At 40.6% G+C, this 24,425-nt stretch overlaps 2 protein-coding genes across 2 annotated transcripts in view; both read right to left on the bottom strand.

Annotated features, from left to right (window-relative positions):
• Window positions 1-24,425, bottom strand: part of PERP (p53 apoptosis effector related to PMP22) — a 345,785-nt gene that overhangs the window by 310,448 nt on the left and 10,912 nt on the right. The gene's annotated exons all lie outside the window — the stretch shown is intronic.
• Window positions 577-16,744, bottom strand: LOC136359188 (p53 apoptosis effector related to PMP-22-like). The gene is made up of 3 exons (XM_066315597.1): window positions 16,527-16,744; window positions 2,809-2,952; window positions 577-2,554 (listed from the first exon to the last, which is right to left on the bottom strand). The coding sequence occupies exons 1-3, from the start codon at window positions 16,735-16,737 to the stop codon at window positions 2,340-2,342; spliced, it is 570 nt and encodes a 189-aa protein (XP_066171694.1). The 5' UTR covers window positions 16,738-16,744; the 3' UTR covers window positions 577-2,339.

Here is a 24,425-nt window from a genome sequence, read left to right as displayed (position 1 = left end):
GGAGAGAGGAAGGGGGATGATCACTAGTGATTTTCTTTGGTTTTTAATTATGCTCTGCTGTCTCATCAGGGTTGGAGTCACACTCTTAAACCTTGTTTTGTGCACCTTTCCCCACCTCCAGGTGTTTTGTCAGTGTCCAGCTAATGCTCTTAAGTTCTCTTTAGCTTCCTCAGGGGATTGGCACACCTGTTGGAGCAACAGCACTGAGCAGGACCATGCTGGTTTCCTATACAGTGAACATGTGTGCATCACCGTCCGTGCCAAAATGATCTGTAGCACATCATGGCACAGAATCATGTGTGTAGGCACTCAGCACCATAAGCCCATAAGCAAACAGAGAGGTCTATAAGTGTCCATTATTCTCATGGGCTTGTGACCAAGGCCTTGGGTGACAGCCAGCATAGGACTGAAGAATAACACAAGCTGTAGTTATGATGCTGGATGTCAAATTTCAGCCAGCATACTCAGGTAGTCCAAGGTGGTGCCTGAGAAAAGGAGACTTTGAGGACTTCCACAGTTCCCCACTCTCAGTAGAAAACAAAAGTTAAGACTCATTTTTGAAACAACACATAGATACCATCTTTTATTAGGTGTAATAAGCATAATGAAAATCTTTCTGATAATTTTTTTCTCCTGAATGGATAATATTACATAAAGAATTGCAAGTCATTTTATACAAACTGTGTTCTCAACTGTATTTCACTTTGATTTTCTTCCAGCTACGAAATATTTTTTAAAATTATTTACATGTTCTTGTCTAATTATTCCTTGTTGCATATACTCTTCCTGTTATTTATGCTTTCCCTGTATCTCACTCTTATTGATCAAAGTTAAGAGGCATCCATAAAAGTGAATGGAGTTAACTGCTTAAAAAAACCCAACCAACCAAAAAACTCCAAACAATCTAGGTGAAGCCCTGTGCCTTTATTAATTTTAGCTACCAAGAAGTTTTAACCAAAAATTTTTCCACTGCTAATTTGTTGAAACAATGAACACTTGGCAGGGCTTTTCATAATACATATACTTACAAAATTGCAGATATGTGTTACAAGCTAATAAGCCTCAGCAGTTAAGGATTTAGATGAGACTCCTTTTCCACATCACATATTATCTTTTTTTTTTTTTTTTTTTTCTTCCCCTTAAGAGAATAAATGGAATGTTATAAAGTTAGGTTTAACAAGGCAGAAACCAGCAGAGTCTTGAGTATACATCATTGCTGGCAGTATATTGAGGCTTGAGGCACTGTGGAGTATAGGATGCTGGAAGATGTTTTATGATGTGATTTTCTCTATGAGAGCTTTAGTATGAAATGGTAAGGGGTGTTTATGCATTTTACAATTACGGACAGTATACACCTTCCACTTTTAAAATACTTAAGACCAGCACATGAGCAAAAAAGGGGACTTTTGGCAACTCTATAATACATTCACACTGCTCCAGCTCAACTCCTGAGGTGCAGGGAAATCATAACCTGAGCTTTCTACACGGAATAAAAAATCTGGACCAGTGTAACAGAGCATTTTAAGGTCATAGTTTTGATACAGCAGAAAAAAGTGTCAAGATACCCAAGAAGAAAGCCACACCAGGGGCTTTATCAAACCAAGTCTGCAGGTTGCCGGGGTGGCCTGAAATCCCTTCTGCCTCTGCCCACTCTGTACTGGCACCAGCAATGACACACCGGGATTCTTAAGGCTTTACTGGTGTTCCTTGCTTACTCTTGCAAATATTTAAAAATAAATACATTCCACATGAATGAGGAAAAGTCAAGATTCTGGCTCTGGTAGAGAGCTTTAATCCCTTCTTTACTCTGTCCTTATGGCTTAAGTGAACAAAAGAAAAATAGAAGCAAACCTATGAAGTGCTGGCTGACTAATTTACTACTTTGGCAGCCAGTGGGTAAATGTATTTGACATCTTGAAAATTGTGCAAAATCTTCAGGTTAAAGATGATACATGCAAAATGGGATTTTTTTTTTTTAGTTGCTTTCCTTCAGGAAGATGATACGCACTGTTTTTTTATTACCAGTTTAATACACTTTTCTGAATTTCATTACAATTGTGAATGTATTTAAAATGCAATGGAATCCACATAAACCCCACTCATGAGAATGAATGAGGAAAAGCAAGGGGTTTTAACATTTGTGCTTTATCTAACCAACCCACATCAGATATGAAGGTCCAATACTAGAGTAAATAATTTTATTGCAGATGCCAATGCCATATTCCTACACACATTAGAAAAGTTTCCAGCCTTTTCTACTAACATGTGATGACAATATTCTGAAAAACGTAGCTAGTCTGTCAGGTATCTCTGGAATATGAACATATTTTTCCTGGTGCTTATGGGGAAGAGTAAAAATATGTGGGTTTGACATTACCCAAGATCTGATCTTCATAGTTCGGAAGGCAGCAGAAGAAGAATCCCAAGCATATTTCCATAATGGCAGTGGTCCAGCCAAAGCCATAGGCCCAGCTGAACATATTGATTCCTGTCATTTCAATTTCAGATGAGAACTTTACAGGATAAATGACCAGGCCCATGATGGAGAACACAGCTGAAGAAACAGGAGAAAACAAAAAAATGTTTAACACCCAGCACCACTGTCTTCCTCCATAATCCCTGTAGCTAAACCCATCCATATTTTGGAGGATCTGAAAATCGATCCAGTGCCATGACAGACTTTGATTTTTCATAGAGAGCACAACTGCACACAGGCAGAGACTTGGGTATAGTATCAGCTGAAGAAAATATCAGTTCTAGTATGGATATATCTGCCCAAGCTAAACTTGACTCCACATGCTGCCTTACCAGCCACGAAAAGCAAGCCTCCGATCCCACGGATGAAGTTGAACCGAAGTGTGTCAATGGCAAATGCTATGATGGCCAGTGCAAAACAGATAACTAGAAGTAGAAAGCCAACCAGGTATGTGGCAGCAGCAGCTCTTCCCCAGGCTGAAATCAGAAGGAAGATACATTAGAAAGGAACAAAAACAAAAACAAAGGCTGGTTTTCTCTGGTTAGTAATTAAAGGTCAATTTTAAAACCTGTAAAAAGAGGATCATCTCCCAAGAAAGAAAGCATGGGGGCTTTCTCTCCTCTTAAAGGTGAACATTTCAGTTCCACAAGAGATCATGCACTAAATGCAGAATGCATAAAAATTCCAGCTTTGTCTTCTCATGCAGAATGAAATGAGGGCTTGGGTGCAAGCTTACTGCTTAGTTTTAACAATTAAGAACTAAGATACAAATGGCTTTAAAGATGTAAGAATGGCCATTGTCCCTCAATAGCAAATATTACCTCAGCAGATGCCATAAACCCAGCTTCCTTTTGCACAGACAAGGACAATTGAACTGTCCCTAAAACTAATAAAAAACTTCCTTTGAAATAAAGTGTTTATAAAAACACTACCAATCTGGCAAACTTAAAGGTATGGAATTAGCCCATCAATGTCAAAATTCAGTTATTTCTGTCTTTCAGCCTTAGTTTAGCCTCTGTGCCCTAAATGGAGCTAAGGATTTGGAACCTGTCTTGTAGGGAAATTAGATCTCTGATTTTGGTCCAAATTTAGTACCGTTTCAATTCAAAAAGCTTGTTGCAAATATTAATTCTTTCATTCTCAAATTATAAAATTTTATGTTATAACATGTTAAAGCAAAGCATATTTTATTGGCATAACAACTGGAAAAGTAGTATTTATTCAATCTGTCAAGACTTGAGGAGCAACTACTGCTCAAAGAGATCAAAGTGTCTCTTCTTCTGGATGTAAAAAAGCTACTTTGACACATTTTAAATCCTGTATTAAATTGTGTAAGCACTTAAAGTCTGCTAGGCATCTACATCCCCTCATCTAGCCACTAGGCCTTTGTCAAGTGTTGGCTTCTAACTGAATATATGAAACGGCAGTGCCAAAATATTATCACTGCCCAAACAACCCTGCACAATTATTACAATTCAACTTAAATGCCATGCACGCTATTCAGTAAAACTTTCCTCTCAAATTGAGTGAATAACCTATCAATTTGTTTGCTTTAAGCATGGAAGTAATAAAATGTGAAGTGTCCTGCCTGTCCCTTGACCAGAGTCAGGTAAGCATGAAAGCAACGGTCGTGTCCCCACTGAGTGACAGCTTGGTCTTTGATCTGTCTCTCCCCAGGGCCCACACCACCACTACTATTAGGCAAGAAAAATGGATCAGGATTTTCCAGCTATCCTTTTCTACCCCTTAGTCCATCAAAACTAATTTCCCTTCTGTTTGCTTTTCAACCTTCTCCCTGCTTTATGATCCCTGCTCTGTTCTAGCTATCGCACTACATCTTTAGTTTTATGCCATGCCCATTCTCTTTCTTATTCCACAAAGTTTCTGTCTCCTTATAGGGCTTTTCAACTGGATTGTTTTCCCAGTAAACAGGCAGCTGCCTGAGAAGACTGAAAAGGACAGCAAAGGTGTTCTTACATCTCATTTTGTAGCTCAGTGCTTTAGCTCAAACTCTGCTCTGTAGGAGTTTACAGGGAGCTCAGAGGTAGAGTATGCAGTGTCGAGCCACAGGAGAGAGGCCAGCACCTCAGGCAGAGTATCAGAAGAAACAGTCAAGAAGAGGAATTTCTTATACTGCTCAATAGACTCCATTGAAGATGTTCCTATTCCCAGTCTCTCTATTACCCCTTTCAAACAGCAAAAAAGGGGCACCTGGCCATAAGTGATGTCTCTCAGCAATAGTGACCTCACTGCTCTTGGATACAAGAGTTCTGGACACTTCTGGCAAAAGGGTGAAATGACAAGAACACCTAGAGGTGATGTTTTTTCTTAAGTGCACAACTGCTTGTGGTTAGATACAAAACTTCCAGGCAAAGGTGCAGACTCAGAGCACAGTTGCCTGCCCAGCAAGTTCTGAGACACCAGGAGTCCTGGGGGTCCCACCTCCCCTGCTGCCAAAGCTCAGCCTTGCTTCCCAGGAGCAGCTGATGGTAGAGCACCAAGCCCTGGGATGGGAGCAGTGCCTGAGCTGAGGGCTCAGGGACCTGTGCCTGGTGACTGCAGACGTGTGTGGTGGCACCTTGCCCATGCCAGCCCCTCCCTCCTCTGCCAGGCTCACTCAGGTGTTTTTCCTGAAGTAGTGTTCCAAATGCTGTGACTGTGTGGAAGCAGACTGGGCACATGCCCAACCCGCTGGGCACCGGCTATGTGGCAAGAAGAGACATGCTTGTTGCAGGATGCTTACACCATTTGGAAGCATTGCTCAATCACCTAACAGCCAATTTTGTGGCTCTCAGCTCTACAAAGGAGAAAAAAGAAAACAATACACAGCTCCAAGGCAGTGGAGCCATATGGAAGAGTGAGTCTCTACAGAGTTTTTTTTAAGAAAAGTGTTCTCAGCTCATCTATCCTTTACAAAAAGCAGCAGCTATCAGTAGTGTAAACTGTGTAAACATCTTACCTTTCTAGAATATCAAAGACTTTGTGCAGCAATAATTGCAACTGTTTCTGTATTTGAGATGCCTATTTTATCTTGTGCCAGCCAGGAGTACTAGAGTAGCTAAGTTCTTTACGAATAGAACTAAGACTTAAAATTCCTTAAAAATGTGAGAATTAGAAGAATTAAATTGGCCAAAAAAACCCCTGACAAGCAAGTGACTAATTTGGTCCCAAATATTTTCTTATCTTCCAATGTTGTAGGGTGGTTTTTTTTGTTTGTTTTTTTGTTTTTTGTTTTTTTTTTTTTTTTTACTTTAACATCAAGTAAAAGTGTAAATAAATTTTTCTATCTGTAAAGCTTTATCTTAAAAATGTGAACTCACAGGTACAACACCAATTCAGTGTATTCTTGGCTGTAGAGTGAGAGCAGCTAAAAGCTGAAAAGGCCCAGTCCACCTGTCACCAAATTAAAAATTGAAACAGAGGGAGAGGCGGGTTACAGGATATCAAACTGAGTTTGTAAAAATATTCAGCAGGTTTTAAGGTCTGTTTTCTCAGCCCTAAAAGTGCTGGTGATCTTTTGGCTGGTTAAGAGTTAAAATGTGCTTGTGAGAAAAGAAACGTTTTTATACCAAGGTGTCCTTGAATACCAGCAGCATCCTGTAATTCTTTAGTGCCAGTCCCATTTCTCCCTTTTTCAGTAACTCCATCAGATGAAAGAACACCAGTGAACACTAGGAAAGGGTTTGTGAGCAGCTACACACCAGCTGCTCTTCAAAAGTCCTTCTAACTGGCAATTTTCTGAGCAATTTGGCCTTAAACAAGACATTGCTACCCCAGACAGGCAAGAGGAACCCATGTTTTCACACTGTCTCAAGCAGAGCGAGGACAGTGCTTCTGATAACAGTGTTTTTTGTATGTCAATCAACAATGATTTGAGAGAGTCTGGGCTACCCAAAGTGAATACAGTAATATGTGACCACTGGAAAATGAAAATAAGTGCCCGATTTCTATAACTCCCTGCTGTGTAGGAAGACCTCTGAGCAAATTTAGAGACCAGAAAGAGCCCTCCATGCCAGGACAGAGCTACATAATTAGCTGAGACAGAATTCAATAATAACACAGATTTACTACTCTGCTATTAAAGGGAACTCAGTTTGGAGGCAGCATGACTACCTCTTGTATTGCACCATATAAACACATTCTGATTATCCTATATCTGGCTGCAGCTGATGGAAACTGATGGACTAATCAGACACTCAGGACTAAGAATATCCCCAGTTTCCTGCCTTCCTGATTTTACTCCCTCACACATTTTATGGTTTATGAAAGTGTAAACACTGTCTGTGCTTCACACAAAAAGAAACAAACTTGTTGCTCAGCAGTAAGTCGAGCCAAAACTTGGAACCACCCAACCTAGTATTTTGTTGGCCTGCCATCTTTCATGCTCCAAATAGTGCCTTCAAAAAAGAGCTACTGTGTCTTGAAAACAGCATATAACCTCTACTTCCTCCATGACAAATACAAATGCCCATGTTCCTGGTGTATGTGTTTCAAAACACGGGGAAACATTCACAATAACATTTACATGTTTTTCTTGATTTGGTGCTCCCACACCACATAAACTGCTGAGTCTCTCCTTGGGTGACATTTTCTGAAAGCAACTGCAGAGAGTTTGGAAGTACTGCTCCTTGTACAATCAATCCCCTCAAATTTTCCTCTTGGCTTGAAGCTAAATACACAACTAGCATTGGAAAGAAAAACAAATATTTATTGCCAGCTCAAAGACACCAACAATTACATAGAGGTTCTTGCTGACTGATCATTTTCACACTGCAGTGAATTGTGCAGCGATTTAAGGAAGGGTAGCTTTCATTCACAAGAACCAGGGAGGGGTGAAAGAAAATGTAACAGACTAATATTTTGCTCAGTTATCCTTCATACCACCAAGGGAAAGATACATAAACCCTGCAGTTCTACCTGCGGTCTTGCAAAGCAGTTCTTAGAACTAAAATCTGCAGTGGTAGCGATTCATCTCTGTGTTGTACGTAATGAGAATGTTTCTAGGCTGAGTTTGCAGAGCTCAACTTGTTTAACATCTCTCTGATTAAAGGGAAAGAGAATTATTTTGGAAACAAAGCTGAACTCACTTGAGTTTCTCAACCTGGCGTTCTTTGTCAGGGTGTGGCAAACACTGCAGAGTACATGCTTCACTTGAAAAAGGAACTGCTTTGGCCAGGTCTTCCCCATTTCCCTTTGGTTTGTTCTCCTCAAGAAAGTTTCTGTGTCAAAGTGCACATGTTTGCAGCAGAACTCATGTTCCCTTAGCATGACTCTTAGGATGTTCCATCAAACCCATAAACCCACATCTCTACCAGCTGAAGGGTTACAAGATGCCAGTGTGCATGCACACCACTGTCACCAGGACTCTGGATTTCCTGTGTTACCTGTGCAACACTACACAGTGCAAAATCCTGTCTTCTGGAAATACTGACCCTGTAACCTGCCAACTACGGGGAATTTCTGTGCTCTTTCTGGAAACAAATGCAGATTATAATCTCTGCAATTGTTTGCTGATCACATGAGCTGGCATTGAAATACCAGTGTGCCTGTGTTTGTATAAAGCCAAGATAAATCAGAAACTATCCAAAGCAGCTTCTTATGAATAAACTACATGTGCAGACTCAAAGCCATTGACTGAAAAATTATTTCAAAGGAAGTTTGAGCAAATGAGAAAAAAACCCCATATACTAGTCATGGATAATTTATGAACAGAATGAAATGAGGAAAATAATATCAAAGGTATGATTGGATGTGTACTATTTTCTGAGTTTCTGTCTTCATTACCTTTGGATCATTCTTAAAAGAACTTCATTCTCTGTATATCTTTTGTCAGAATCGTCAATATTGGAGGTTCTTCTTTGGATTTTTTTTTTGTGTGTGAATTTATATCTTTTGCAGTGGAATTCAGAATTTTTAGTCTTTCTATATGGCATCCTCTTTGGCATGTCTTCTTTATCCCCCTCCCTCCCCCTCATTACTTTTCTAGAATTCATCAGCTCTTAATATGGATTTCTTGTTTTATAACAGAGTATTATATCATAAAAGTCATTTTGTGTCAGCCAGAACCAGCTTTTAGCTTGCCACTATATAAAAAACAACCATGGAAACAGAGAATGACCTATTTAGACTCACACTAGGATAATGTCATTGCCAAAGTTTCTCGATGACTAGTTACAGGTCCCATATAAATAAGAAAGGATTAGGACTTTAGGACAATTACCCCATAATAATGATTTTAAATAACAGCATTAAGGAAAATAACCTTTATGAGTAGTTAGTTATTCTATCAATAAAACACAGTATATATTAGCAGAAGACAGTGTTTTGTCCATAGCTGCATGCCAAAGTAATAGCTTCATGTGGCTTAGTGGGCTTTAACTCCTTTGAAGGAAAAACCTATTAATTCCTCACTACTGGCTTCACCCACAAACGAACATAGGCAAAACCTTTATGCAATCTGCAACCCTCCTTTCTTACTGAGGCAAGCAATTAAATTTAGAAGCTATTCTGACTTGAATTTGGGGGGAGGAGCAGTTACGTCTTGAGGGAGTGGTTCAAATTCATCTCATCATAAGCTCAGGCATGTACAAGCTTGACTTAGAAGCTTGCTTCTGCAAATCTTGTATTAATGAGGGCTGCTCCCTGATGCTTACTTAGTGCTGGGAAGGCAGAAGGGACAGAAGCTGTAGAGCCATCATCAAAGGGAGCACCAAGGGAGTAAGTTAGCTATTAAATATAATGCACACACAGTGCCTTCAAAATTAAAGGTTTGCTCATGAGAGAGTCAGGGAGTACCCCTTATCTCACATTATCTTCAGAAGCAGCAGCACACACTGAGAAAATCAGGATTAAAGCTCAACTTCATACACTTAAATGCTATAAGGTTTTTTCCTCCTTATTTTTCTCCTATTTATTTTAAATTAAAGCAGAATTACTTACAGTTGGATGTGTACATGGGGCTTGGGAGGGTCAGGTAAATAAAACAGGTAAGGTATTGATTAATCGGTTCATTTACATAAGCTCAGTTAATGAGAATAGCGAGATGTACCTGCTCCCTAATTACCCGAGTGGGTTGAAATATTTAATGTGAATTAAACAGCATTGATTTCCATGATAACACAGGTTATAAACTAGGACTTTTAATCAAAACAGGAGAGTGGAACCTTTTCAAAAAAAGTTCTTTTTAAGTTTTCTGTTCCCAGAGTCATTTGGGACTAATGAACACTGAATTTACATATTATTTCCACATGCATCAAGAATTGTTGTCACTCTTGATCTGCAGTTTTCATGCTGTGAGCAAACTTTGTTCTGAAACCTTGATGAAAATCACCTTTTGCACTAGGGAATTTCCCACTAACAGACAGCAGCTGTGAACCTGGATCTGATTTTGTGGTAGAAGGAAAATTTTACTATTTGCAAAATAAAACCCCTAGTATATAAGCAGAAGTCGTGCTTTGTGGTCACAAAACTATATTGAATTTATTTACTCTTCTTGTTATTGAAACAGCTTTTACAATGCATCCTGAAAATCTTTGTCCCTTGCTGCTTACTGCTGATGAGATGGTTAAATGAACTGCACAGAAACTTTTTGTTTTGGGGGGGCCTGGTTTGGGCACAGCATGCATATGTCATCACAGTAGGTGACATTAGATGTATTCAGTTTCAGATTAGTAATTCAGCAGGACTGAAGTGAAGTTTATTTAGTACTAGTAGAAGGAAGCCAGATAGATTTGGAACACAGGCTAGTGTCAGCACTGCAAAAGCTACTTTGAGTTCCTGGGAAATTTTGAGCAATGAGTTATTTTGTAATGGAACTTGACAAAGAAGAAACATGCCATTACAATGCTCACTGAGTCAGTGTGGTTGAGATGCCTCAGAACAGCACAAGCTGCCAGTGAGAAGTGATACAGAAATGTGAAAGAATGTTCTGAGAGTTTTGTTCCTTTTGCTGCATAACACCTTTCCACTTCAGTAATCAGTTCAAACCTACAGTGGAATTTGAAATGCATCTTGCAGCTCTTATCACTGTTCAGACTATGGAGATATTATTATGGCCATGCTGTATCAGAGTACCTCAATAAACTAGAGGAATAGATGAGGTGAAGAGGACGGAGTTTGGCCACAAGTTTCCACATGCTGTCAGGAGAGATGCCTCCTGTGTAAGCAAGTGGAATCCTCTCTCCAGGACTTCAGTGCCTGAAAATGCAATATGTTGAGGATCTTCTCAAAATCCCCAGCACCGGCAGTTCAGATCTCCTGACAGGCAGATGAGAATGTTCCACATGACTGCTATTTTTTCACACAATCAAACTGTAATCATGAAGGGAAGGCTGGAAAATAAACAGCGGGATTACATGTACAATTGCTCTCTGGAGAGTTAATTGCTCAAGAGCATAACTGCTATTTAGAAAAGAATCTGATTAAATGAATCTGCCACTGAAATTATAAAAGTACAAACTCTAAAACTACAAGGGAAAGCACACTAGCAATTGCAGATAAGGAATAAAAATTGCCATGGTAATTAAATGCTCTGGCCTTGATTCCTTTCTCTTATACCTGATTAGAAACAATGGAGTGTCTCCTACAAGCTGGGGGAAAATCAAATGTTTTCTTTCCTTCTTGCTTCATTCCTTACAAACACTGTTGTGATATTTTTCATTAGCAATATGTTTGAGGCTGTATTTTTTTCTCATTCTAAGCTTTGAATAATCATTGAGTATTTTACATTATACAGTAACTAACCTTGTAATCTCATTTCTCACTGGTAAGTCCCAACTAACATTACACTTTAAGGAGAATGATGTCTTAGGAAATTATATGCTTCTCTACACACTGTCATTAAAACTACAGACAATCACTTTACATAAATATAACCGTTTTATACTATAATACAGCAGGAACAGCAGCAGCCTTTCATTTTCAGTTCACCCTGTATCAAAGGAGTCAAGATTCGCCCTTAATCCAGGCCATGCACAGAGAAGAGCTGGGCTCCATCCTGGGCTCTCCCATAGGCTCCCTTGAACTGTTCAGAAACCTCTCCAGCCTCTTTCCCAGCTGCAAAGACACTTTTGCAAATCTACTTGGATTTTACCAAATTCTGAAAGCTGTTAAGTGCAGAACCTTGTCTTCAGGAAATATCTGCAATAAAGGCCCAGTGACTTGAGCTGGTCCCTACTTCAAAAGCACAGTTACTTGTTTACTTCATTTCGATTTTGACATACAGACATCCTCAGATGTCAGAGAGCCACTGGGATATCTTGTTCGTCCTCCATCTGCTGTATCCCATCCTGTACCTCTGAAAATAGCCCCGTGTCACTCTGCTCAGGGTGCTTGCTTTATCTTGGGGCAAGTAAGAGCTTCCTCATGCTGGGATTAGGTGCTGGCTGTCAGATGTGACAGGAATGTGGGGGAAGAAAAAACAGTTTTACATAGGCATTGTGGCAGTGGCAAAACTTGGTGCCTGGTCTCTCCTGTGTCCTGGGTGTGATGAGTCACTGCTCTGATGGAGAAGACAATTTTCCAGAGGGAGAGCTGTGTGTCCAGCAGTGCAAGGCCAGTGGTAGGTGTAGTACCAAGAAAGAGATTTTGGAAACTGATCCCAACCACACTGTGTAACCTTGCTGTTGTGTATATTTACTTGGGGATTTTTAGTAAGTGATTTCCATTTTGTTCTTCCTGCAGGATAATAAATGGTGCTTCATGGTAGCAAAAGATTCCCTGGAAACAAAAACCTGCTACAGGCAAAACAGGGGGAAAATATCTACTCATCAATGGGGATACAGAATATTTCTTTTCTCAAAAGGATATTATTTTTGCAACATTTCCTTCTTTCACTTAGCCTGTAGCATTACTCATCTGTAGTCATATTTGAAGTAGCTTTTGTTCATTATAATCATAATATACTAGCCTTCTTATCTTGTAGTATTGCATTCATATTCATAAACCAAAATAAAACTGAATACCTAGAACATAGCTGCCCATTATTTGCCTGGAAGACAAGCTGCACAAAGGTGTCCTTTCCAGATGGCAAAATCATTTATCCCTCCACTGCTCTCCATAGCCAAAAACCCCTCCACACCTCCCAGGAAAAAGCTATAGTAGAATATTATGGTGTGAAAATAACTGAAGATGTGGATTCCACTTGCCATATGGAAATGCCTTTTCCTGATTTTTTTTCCCCAAGATTTCTGTTTGTGCTATGCACATAAGATGATCTCTTCAACACACATATACAGCTTTAAGATTTCAGTTGTTTTGACGGCAGCATCTGCAAATGGAAGAACTGCAAGGCTGGGTGGAAGATAAGACAGGAGAAGCGTAGTCACAATTTTTTCACTCCTTGTGCATGGCATCCAGATTAATAAAATTAGTTATTTCCCCTCACATCATTTATGTTTATTGTGTATTTATCTACACATGTTTACACATCCTCAAAGCCTGCAGGGAATAAATTACATGCAGAAGAAGTGTTTCAGGTCTGCAACACACACCTTGTTCAAGACAGGTAATATAGCCAAAGAACAAGAAAAACAAAGGATGCTGTGCCAGCATCATGATGGGGTTTAACCTGTACATTTTCTTTGTAAGCTCAGCCATGTCTCGCAGAGGTACATTCCATATTGCTCATTATCTATCCAAAAAGTCTTAATCTCTCTTTGTATATGTTCAAACATGTCGTAAGATTGAGCCCTTTGTTTTTTCAAGTGCAAGAACAATGAAGAGCAAGAGCAATGAATCTCTCAGTCCCTCATCCTAAATTCTATGCATTTTGAGTAAGTGTCCTAATGCACTGGGTATTTTTTCCTAGAAAGTTCTGTTTATTTGAACTAAATATGCTTGGAAAGCAACTATCTAAAGATAAAGTCTGCATGAGTGTCATATGTTTAAAGCAGATGATCTGAAGTCTTGGAGAAGATAACAGAGTGTATAAACTCTTCGTATTCTCGCTTTCCACAGAGCTCATAAACTTTGCAAAAGACCTCGGATGAACAGATGCTTTCACAGAGGATAAGTGCACCTGTGGAGTTACTCCACTGCCTCTCCAAGAAAAAGAAAAAAAATCAGTCAAAGCCTCCAAACTCCACTGATGCAGTCAATGAAATATTCAACCTTCTTCCTTTCCAGCATAATCAACCTCAATGACGCTGGGTTTTTGCCTTCCAACTGTATAAACATATCTTAAGCCAAACAGCCAAGATTCAAGGGGAATTATAAACATTGCACGTGCAGAATTTGATTTGAATTTGCACATCATAATTAACAACTTGCAAGGATGTTGCAATTATATCTAATTACGATAGGACGAAGATGACTGTAGTGGATTAAGATAACTACACTGTCCAAGTCATGTTGACAATATTTGCTGGCAGCTGCTGGGGTACACATACATATCATGCTTATCAGTGAAACCACCTCTGCAGGAGGGCCAGATTTCAGAACCTACCCAGCAAGTGGCAGATTAGGCAGGGAAGCTGAGAGTAAAGGTCAGAAGAAACAAGATGGAAACTGTGGAACAGATGCGGTGGGGAAGAGATCTCATCTCAGGAAGGCTGTAAAACATTCTTGTCCTTCAGCTTTACATCACATCTTTGTCTCTGTGCTCAGGAAGGCGTGTAACTACACTTTGTTTAACCAGTACTGTGTTTAGCTTGGCACAAAGTTAAACATCCCAGAGAACATGATGTTGAATGCTTGTTTTCCATGGCCTTTCTGGAGCACAGTAGATAAATGTGATCCCAGAACTACTAAAACCCTCCCCTTCATCACTAAGGCGGGTATAACATAAGACCTGGATGCTCACAAGTGAGATACTCTCACAGACTGGTCTTTTGGGGTGATTCCAAGACCAGGATCAGCCACCTCTGCCCTGCATGAGAAAAGGTGGGAATCCAAAAGAAAAATCCCCACCCTGCACCACTGAAGAGGAAAAACGGAGAACAGGATTGGATCTGAGCACATCCCACCTCTGGAGAGAAGGGGTCTGAGGGAAAGGCCTGGAAAAGATCAGGACAGTGACATGAGTTTGCAGCCTTAACAGTCGGATCCACAGTCCTCTGGTGGGTCAGGGATAACTCACCCCCATAAACGCAAGATCTGCATTTTAATGGCATCATCTGGCGAAGGCAGAGGCCTGGCAGCATAACCCACTCCTACTTGGCCTTTGCATACCTTGTTTACGTAGAGCCTTTCACATACGCTCCCACTGGTTAGGTGACTCCATTGTGCCAGACATATCTAGGAAATTTTGTCCAGGAGGATCTTGAGGATTTGCTTAGGCTTCCTGGGTATTTAATAACCTTGAAGAGTTCAAGTGATAGATGCATGCCTATTGAGGGCATAATGCAGTCATGCAGCTCACCAACAGCATTTCCAGTGTTTTCAAAAGTGTCAGTGGACTCTCCAATGTACCTGCTGGATAATGTTCTGCATGTGTGTACCATGTCCACAATGTTTGGGTTAAAAGTGATGGACTTATTGTAGATGTGATTCATGGTAACCCCAGATGTTGCAGGACAGTCCACACAGAGGATGACCTCCCTGGTTGGTCTGTAGATGCTGTCCAGTTTCCAAGGAAACTGTGCATACAGCTGCAGAATTTAAAGCTATCAGAGTGAGGCAGGATAAGGAAGGAAGTGAAATGCCAAACACCTATCTAGGTCCTGGAAGTAAGGAGAAATTTCTCTTGTATTATCAAGAGAAGCAAGGTGAAACATCTCGATGTGTTCTGTCCAGTTAAAGCTGGCACTCATGGTGTTCTCCAGGGCCTAACCTGGAGATCAAGAGAAGGGCTTGCTTTTCAGGAAGAAACTCAGGACTGAGAAGCCCTCTATTAAGTATCATGTTCTTTCTCCTTCTCTCAAGTGCCATGTAGCAGAGACCAATTTGCTGGTATGACTTAATGCAGAGCTGATGCTGGAGCCCTGAGAGCAGGACTGGATGGTGATGCTCGGTGGAGCTGGTCATGCCTGGAGCCCTACACTCACAGAGGCCTGCTGCAATTAACTCATTACAGCTAAATTTTGTACATAGAAGGTAGAGCTTCATGACATACAATAAACTTTCATGAACAATTTTGAAACACTGTAATAAATGATCCCTGAGATTGCTTCAGCGAGTGCTTTTACTCATTTTTTTTAACAAGAAGAGATGAGATTCTGAGCCCTAGAGAAAAGATTCTTCCTTGTAATTTGAATGAGCATAAACTGTAAGAACTCTTGAGCTTTCTTTCCAGCTCAAGCTAACAGCCCTTCATTCAGAATTAATTGTTTCGAACCATGGCCAATAGCAAATATACAGAAAGAAAAATAAAAGGAAAAATAATAAAGAAACACAGCACATCCAGAGTCACCCTTCTCTTGGGCTGTTCTCCCACACTGGTGGTTTACATCTTTTCAAGCTGAAGATTGCACCTGGGTCAACATGTTTAATAGCATACTTCAACAAAACTTAGTACAAACAAGAAATTCTTTCATCTTTTAGAGCTTTCTTTCATAATCACAAGGAGACTCTTTCACACGACCCACCTAGCGGAGCAGTTTCAGGGCAGCATTCTGTAGCCTGACACTCCCTGGGAATATCTTGTTACCATCTTACATTTCTACCTCCCTTTTTCTGGCACTCAGACCTGCTCGTTACACCAAGGCCAGGCTTGCCCACACAACTTGTTGTTTGGATGTTTGATCACTGGTAGCCGTTAAGTTTTGGAAAGTAGTGATTAGTGAGAAGAGGTTACCAGCTTCTTCTGAGGGAGGAAGAAAATCCCGTATTATTTTCTGCACCGGTACAATACCATGTGGGGGGTTTTATGTATTCTGTAATCCTCTAGGTTCTTTTCTGCACAGGGGTGTGAGGACATTTTATTTCTTCACCCAGTTAGTCAAAAGCCTTGGTGTATTTAGTGACAGTCCCTATTGCCTGTGGCTTCATATATAAACGCCAGGTATTGGGCGATGCTGTTAGGAGCCCTTCGGGAAGGTGACCTGAGGGATGTGACCCTCCACCCCTGTAGGGGTGCTCCCATCTGCTCCCCACCACCCCTGTAGGCGCTTACCGTATCCCATGAGGGACTCGCAGCTCCAGTCCCCGCCCTGGTCAGGCCTCCTGCAGTTCTGCCATAGCGACGCTCGCTGCACGTAGGGCAAGGTCTGCGACTCCAGCCAGCCCCTGCCCGCCAGGGCGATGATACCGAAGATGACTCCTATGCCCAGGAGCAGGGGTAGGATCCATCTGCAGCGCGTGTAGTCGAGGCCGTACTTCACCATGGCTCAGGGCAGGTGGCAGAGGGACCTCTCTGCCACAGGCTCAGCGACACAAATGGGTGCCTGTGCAGAGCTCCCGGAAAGGCGGTGCCAGGACCTACAAACGTGTGTGCAGATGTTGGAGAAAAGCTTTTCAGCCAGGACAGACACAGCAGAGAGGGAGGGAGAGAGGGAGGGAGGGCTGGAGGTAGGAGCTCCACCTAGATTCGGATGAGTAAGAGCTGCCACTGAGCAATAACCAGTTGAGCTGGGGAGAAGCTTTGAGGCTGGGTTTATCTGTGAGATCTTCTCTGCCTTGCTGACTAGGTAACAAATCAGGAGATGTTTACCCTCAGCATTTAACACTTCCCTCCCTGACATCCCCACCAGCAGCTGTGCTTACACATTTCTATCTTCTAAGGGATTTGCATTATGGCAGGAGAAAGCAGAGATGAGAGGGAGCTATTTGCATGACATGGTGGCTGCTTCTGAAACTTGCCTCCTGGAAGCTGTAAGCTGCCTTTCTAGGACTCCATTTAAAAACAAAATCGTACCTTATTTTATACAATTAAAGAAATTCCCATACCTGTCCTACAGCTAAGGCGATAAAAAAAATGTCACTGTTCACTCTTCCCCTTCTGGAGCATAGGTACAGAGGAAATGAAAAATATAGTATGATTTGGATATAGCCTTACTGGGAGAACAAAACCTGAGTTTTGATTTGACTGAGCCTCACAAACATTCCCTGAGTGTGGATCTGGCTGTACATGCACTGCCTAGGGCCTGTCAGAGCCTGTCTGTGGCTGCTAAGAGTGCAAGACAGAGCTGAGCCATCCGCTCTCTATGCCCTGGGAGGACACCCAGCTGAGTGCGGGGCAGAGTTTTCTGTCTGTCGGCTCAGAAACGATATTGTTGTGTTCCCTACACTCTGCCTTTGAACTAATGCATGCTACAACCTAGTATTTTGGTAGAGCCCAGTTAGAATTACATCTGGAAGCAACTGCATCCCTTGATCAAAGCTGGTTTGTGTGAAACACAGTTAAGCCCAGAGGATGCAAAGTATCTTTTGCTCTCATGGTGGATTTTGTCAGGTGGGGCTGCATCCAAGTGCTGACCTCATTTACTCAAAGAAATTTCTTTTGTATTGTGGCTCTCGTGGTGCAATGTGACAGCTATGAACTGTTTGTGAACTGCAAACTCCACAGCATTTTTCTGAATTAATATTCATAAATCAATAATGGCCTAAATAAAAGAAATTAATAATTTACATTGCACTGATACACTTTGCCTGAAGAGGCATTGAGCTTGCAGAGGACCAAACTGGAACATCCACAGCAATGAGCTGCAGCACAATGAAGAAGTAGTAACTGCATGAAGAATTCAATTTGAAGAAGTTAATTGGACACCATGCCTTATTTCTCATCAGATACCTCACTTGCCTGCTGGTAAATAAGCAGTGGTGTGACTGCTTTATATCTCATTCTGTGCAGCTGAAGCATCCTGCCAGCAGCTGCCCTGTGGCACACACAGTCCAGGATCCCTGTGGCTGTGAGAGGTCCATCAGGGGTATCCAACAGGCCTCTGTGAGAGCAGGAGACATTTTTACTGATTTGGCCATTGAATTTGAATGTTGCTGAAAGCTACAGCCAACTTCAGCTGCTGAAGACGCTTCAACTGCTGTTTTGAGTTGGAAATAAGGGACAATCTCACTTTTGTTTTGTAAAGTAAACTTTAGAGAAAAACCATTTCTTTAGAATAGAATGTATCTTCCATTGTAGTCCACATTTGTGCTATCCGCAAATTCAGTTATCATTAACTCAATGTTTAAAATATCATGCACCTGTTCTATAAAACTGCAATATATAATTATTATGCATGATTTAAAGAAACATTTGCATTAAACCCAATATCATTTGAAGCCCTGCCTTAGTCTGCTATGCTGTTACCTGCAAGTTGTCCGAGTCTGTATCTACATGTTCTTTCTGTTGCCACAGCTGAGGTAGAAGTGGACACAACACAATCCAAAAGTTTGACAGAACAAAGGTTTAGATAATAAATGGTTTTTAAAAGATTACTTCAGAAATACTCATGAATGTGGCAGTAGAATGTGAATAAGTCTTCTCTCAGCTGTATCTAGCCTCTTTCCAAGTTTCAACCTTTCACAAAATTACAGCTTTACAAGCATATTGGCAAATCAAATTAAAGCAATTTTGTATCTGAAATATAATATGAAGACAAGTACTGTCATGCATTTGAGAACCAATGTCTGTTGAGGACTAAAATGGTCCTCTCTGAATTTAGAATGCTGAGCCATGTTTCAGGTAGGCACTTACTGAAGGATTTGTCATCAGTTTCTATTACAGCTCACCTGTGGATGAATGCATACTGTCACAAATGTTAGCATTTGCAAGGTGATACCATAGAGAACATCATCATGTTGTGAAAGAAAGGTGAGTAGCATTCAGTCACCATGAATATTTCTGTCTCTTGCCCACCTTTGTCATCCTTAAGTAACTTAGAATTACGAGCTATCTTTACATTCAGTAAAAGGGTAATTTGAGATATCTTCAGCAGCAGAAAGGGAGGTATATCCAAAGGTAACAAAATGATGTATCTATCTCATGCAATTCTGATACTCCTATGGCAAACAGGGAAAAATTATTGGAAACTTTAAGTGAAGTGATGACTTACCTTGACCATGCTTCGTCTTTTACAATGTATAAGATGACTGTTTACATGAAAGCAAATGCTTGTTCTCCTTCACCAATATCTGTGGATGAACCCTCCTGTATAACACCAGCATCATCTGTTGAAAATGAAGATACATTATCAATGTTAAAACTGTTAGACTGTAGTGCACTTTCTGCCCTTAAAAATATTGCTAATGAATCTTCATTATTATTTGAGGTAACCAAGTAATGTTGATAAAACAAACAACTCTGCAGCATTAGAGTTAGAGATAAAAATATGCCTTTTTCAGCCAAGACACAAGTGGTTTTCTTAGTGGAAGAAGAAGCTAACAAATCACTGGCAGCATATTTCCATTCACCTTTAGTCTCTGTCTGGTCAGCTAAGCTGTATAAATGACTGGATTGGCTTAAGCTGACCAGCTGTGGTGCATATTCATGACTTTTGCAGCAAGCACATTTTCATTCTCTGATATGCACACAGCTTATAGACAAGAGGTCTCCAGAGTTTGGATTTTAAAAGCTTTGCTAGGATTGTTTTATGATTTGCTCTCTTGTGTGCCACCTTAAATCAAACAAGTCAGAGCATAAATCTCATAATTATCACTACTATCTTGTACCAAACAGTGATGCAACTCAGTCAGCTAAATTGTACCTTGTGGTCACTCCCTGTACCCTGCATCCCCTGGGCATTAAGGCAATAGTGTTCTCCATGTGACTAATACTTCATCCATAGCCAGCACATGTAGAAAAAGACCTTCAGACGTCATTGTAGAAATCATCGTGTAGAAATACATTCTGAACAAAATTTGACATTACTTCTTTGCAAAATAAAAACACGCTTCTACAAAAAAGCACACAGTTGAGATATTGTCGTTTTGCCGGACCAACCCTTTCTGAGGAGCTCTCCTGAGGTGGCCAGGCACTGTAACTTTTCCATGACACTTGTGATGACCTGGAGAATGGTGGGTGCTCAGTCCTGCCACTGTGGACTTGGAAAAGCTTCCCTCTATCTGTCCCACTCAGCACAGGAAAGCGCTGTAGACATTGGATCCTTCCTCTGTTCACTGGCTGCTGAGCTCAGAGGAAAATTCCCACAGGGTTTTGTTAAGATTTTTAGCAAGAGTCATCCAGGACCAGCTTGCTGCAGGGCCTCTGAAGCCTGCCTCACATGCAGCATGGTCTGGCTCTTGTCAGTAAAGCAGGCTTGCCTTGACAGGACAAAGGCTTGGGCTTAAAAGGGCTTTGTCCCTCTCCTTAGCAGGGGTACATGTGCAAGCCACGAAGTTTTAACACCTGAGATGCAAACATGGGGCAGCATGCAGGATTGTCATTATGTGAGCAATTCAGGACTGTATTGAGAAAACACAAATAAGGAAAACACAAGAGTAGGGAAGTGCAAAGGTTCTTCGTGCCTGAGCATGGATTTAATTGTCAGCTAATTTTTGCTTAAGGACACGGTAAACTCTATATTGGAACGAGGTTTAATCCTCGGGTATTTCCTAGAGAGGGTCTGTCGAAGTTTAATCAGTTCACTCAGCTCCCCCTTCTCCAGGCAAAAGTCTGAAATCAAGGGTGTCCTGTAAACCAACTACTCTGTTAGGAGCTGAGATGGCTTCTGGACACTTGTAACCGTTGTGAGTGTCTGTATTTTCCTTGAATGCCTGTCAGGAGCACAAGCTTTCCAGTGAGCACACAGAATCACAGAATGAAAGAATCATAGGATGTTGTATACAAGGATTTTATCAACCTGTGGGTAAGCAGTTAGGGTGGTACAGCACAGTCCTGTTCTACATACGAGATAATTTTACTTAAGCTACTTTCTTTGGGTTCCAGAACATCTCTGTAGTATGAGTAAGCCACCTAAATACTTGTCCTGTTGTAGTGGATCATAACAGTAACTCCTTGTAAAGCATAAAGCTCAGTTGCCTTAGGAGAGGAATAAAATCAGCTTCACTTAGGTAATTCCCAGGTGCCACAGACTTGCTACTTACAGTTCTCTGTCAAAGAATTGGCTTTTATCTGCTCTACCTTATGGGTCAGTTGGGAATAGCTACTTGTTTAAACACTCTGAGATTTACAGGTATGACAAGCACACTAAGCATGTCTTAAGGGGTTTCAGCCAAGAGTTTTCTCTTTGAGATTCTCCAGCCAAAAGAAGGATTTTGCTGAAACTAATGTGTTACATGGAAATTATGTCTTCAGTTTTAAATGTTTGATGTGAAATTGATTTGACAAGAGGGCTAAAATTAAAACAGAAGTCTCCTAGCAACATTTTCAACTTATTACCAAATGCCAATTATGGTAGTAAGCATATTACCAAATGCCAATTATCATTTTCCCGAGTTTTGTTTTGCTCGTGGTTTTGTCTTTCTAGTTCAAGTCAGAAGTTAATTTTCATATATAACAATTCACCTAAATTATTTTTTTCATTATAAGTTTTCATTATCAGTTTTCATTATAAGTTCTGCTTATTTCCTGTTGTAAGGGACTGCTAACACAGAGAGTTTCTTTCAGCTTCAGGCTATCTCCCGAAAAAGGACTGTAATGGCCACAGGTCAGCTCCTGCCCCAGTATGCGTGTTCAGAACTGTGACCATCAAACCAGCCTACTTCAATCCATGATTATTTCCCAGGGCAGCGCACTGTAGGACAGGACTTGCCTGGCTTTTATGTTCAGTTTCATCTGAGTGCTCAGCCCAAACCTTTCTGGGGCCTCTCAAACTCAGTGAACACTGATTTACAATGTATAACCTTGAGTCTTAGCAAACTTTGATGCTTATAAAATATTCTATATCTGCAAAGAACTCTGAAAAATAGCATGTGTTGTGCCCATTCCCATGAATAAATAAAAAGCAGCAGCCATACCAACTCTTCTCATGTTATTCAATCCTGCAAAGATGAACCTGTGAGGAATAAAATTAATTTCTATTTATTAATTATATTATACAATGTATAGTTCTTATCACAAATTATTATTTATCTTGTTTATAGCTGTAATATTGCTATTACAAAGCTCCAGGCATGTCTGTATGTGTTGTTCTAGTCTTTATTATAAGCACTGCCTTATTAAATTTATGCATTCAAAAATCCTAATAAAAAAACCTTTGAAATATTTTCACAATTCTCAAGTAATTTAAATGTAATTTTATATAGGCAAAATTTGAGGGCATTGGATTTTTGCTTGTAATTTCTAGACATCAAGCTTCATAGCTGGTGCAGCTTTGCCCATACCTTAGAAGACCAGGAAATCCCAAACAAAAGGCTGCTAACTGTACTAGTGCAGACCTGCATCATGGAGTCATTGGAATTACCCCATAAATACACAACACACGTGCAGGAAGGGGGACCTACCTACACATATAAACTGCTGCACCTGTGCAGTAACACTGGCATTTACTAGGCTCTGTGAATCCACTGCAGATGGATTTTGCTACTCCTGTACCAACCCCTGTAAAAGGAATCAAATTTAGAAACTCAGCATCCCTATTTTTGACAAATGCATCCTCCAGTTTTGATTAAACTTTATTCTGGTTGTAAATATCGTCTCCCAAGTCCATTTAAAAACTTGTGCAACTTCACCTACTGGCACAGATAAACCTGCACTTTCAGGGTGCTGTTCCATACTGCCAGTAAATCCCACTGCTTTGAGTTGTGGGATCAGTACCTTAGCTCTCAAATGTTGTGCATCTCCTGCAGCATTTTGTTTTCCATAGATATGTGTGCTTGGTTCATCATTAGTTTGTAAGTGCTCAGTGATCTCAGCAACTCTCTTTGTGTGTGTGTGCAACATTTTCTCTTAGCATGCAACTGTTTTTGTTTCTGGAGTGCTTATCACCATAACAATCCTCCCCCCTCCCTGTAAATCTGTCACTACACTTCCTTGATTTATGTATGTATTCTAGTCCAAAAGCCCTTGTATGCAGGATGTAAAGGTCAGGTGAATAATCTTTTAGAATTCTATCTTGTCAATGAATTGTCTGAAAAATTAGTCATTTGTTACATCAACTGAAAATACAAAAATCCCAGTGGGGTGTGGCAGCTGTTTCCCATATCCATGAGCTTTAAGCATTAATCATCCCATTCAGGTCAATTAGTCTTCCCTAGCACTCAGTCATGCACATTTTTGATTGCTCATAACTCCTCCTGAGACAAGGGCCAAGTGGGCTCAGATTCCCCTGAACTGCTCTCTCTTCTCACTAGCTGGATTAGAAGGAGCAACCCTGCAGCCTGAATCTCACTGGAGAAATTCAGGTGATTTTAGTGAGCAGATTTATTGCAACAGATTTTGGTTGCAGCTTGATACAGACTGGTAGGTAAACAGGAGTACAAATTTTCTTCCTGTCAAAAGAAGGGCATTATAGAAACCATGCAATTATCTTGAGAGCATTTAGAAAAATCTAAAAGGACCCCAAATATTTTTCCTATATGTTTATTTAAAATCAGAAGCATTTAAAAAGGGGGGAGATGTGGAACCAAAACCCAAAAAGAAACACATGCAAGGCACCAGAATTCAGGATAGTAAATGAATTTTAAAATTAAGACACTTAGGGAGGAGGCCAGATTTTAAAAAAATGAACAGAGTATGATGAACCTGTCTTTCCAGAAATCAGACACCACAGGTTGCTCTAATACAGCAGTGACTGACTGGTTTGCTCTCTTTAAAAACACCACTAGGACAGGGCTATAATATGGGCCATGCATAAACTGAGCTTAGAAGTGGGAAGGTTGCTAATCATGGGAAAAGTGCAGCCTTCCACTAAAAACAGCAAGCAAGTACACCATCTTTTTTCACTATTTTAATTTCTTGATCATTGTAGGAAAGGCACCTGGAACAGTTTTGATAAAGAACAGACTTCCCACTCATGAGACCTCCTGTAGACGGTTGTGTATTTAAAATGTTTAGAGTTCCCCCTTAAGCTGTGATGCACTTAAGAGGTTTTGGCTTAGGAAAGAACATTCTATGCCTGGCACTTCTATGAAAGTGCATAGACATGTTTTGTAGTGTATACTGAAGCTTATTTGA

Source organism: Sylvia atricapilla, chromosome 3 (genome assembly GCF_009819655.1).
Source record: "Sylvia atricapilla isolate bSylAtr1 chromosome 3, bSylAtr1.pri, whole genome shotgun sequence".
Taxonomy (NCBI): domain Eukaryota; kingdom Metazoa; phylum Chordata; class Aves; order Passeriformes; family Sylviidae; genus Sylvia; species Sylvia atricapilla.
The sequence above is the reverse complement of the archived record's forward strand: the minus strand, read 5'-3'. Positions and strand labels throughout refer to the sequence as shown.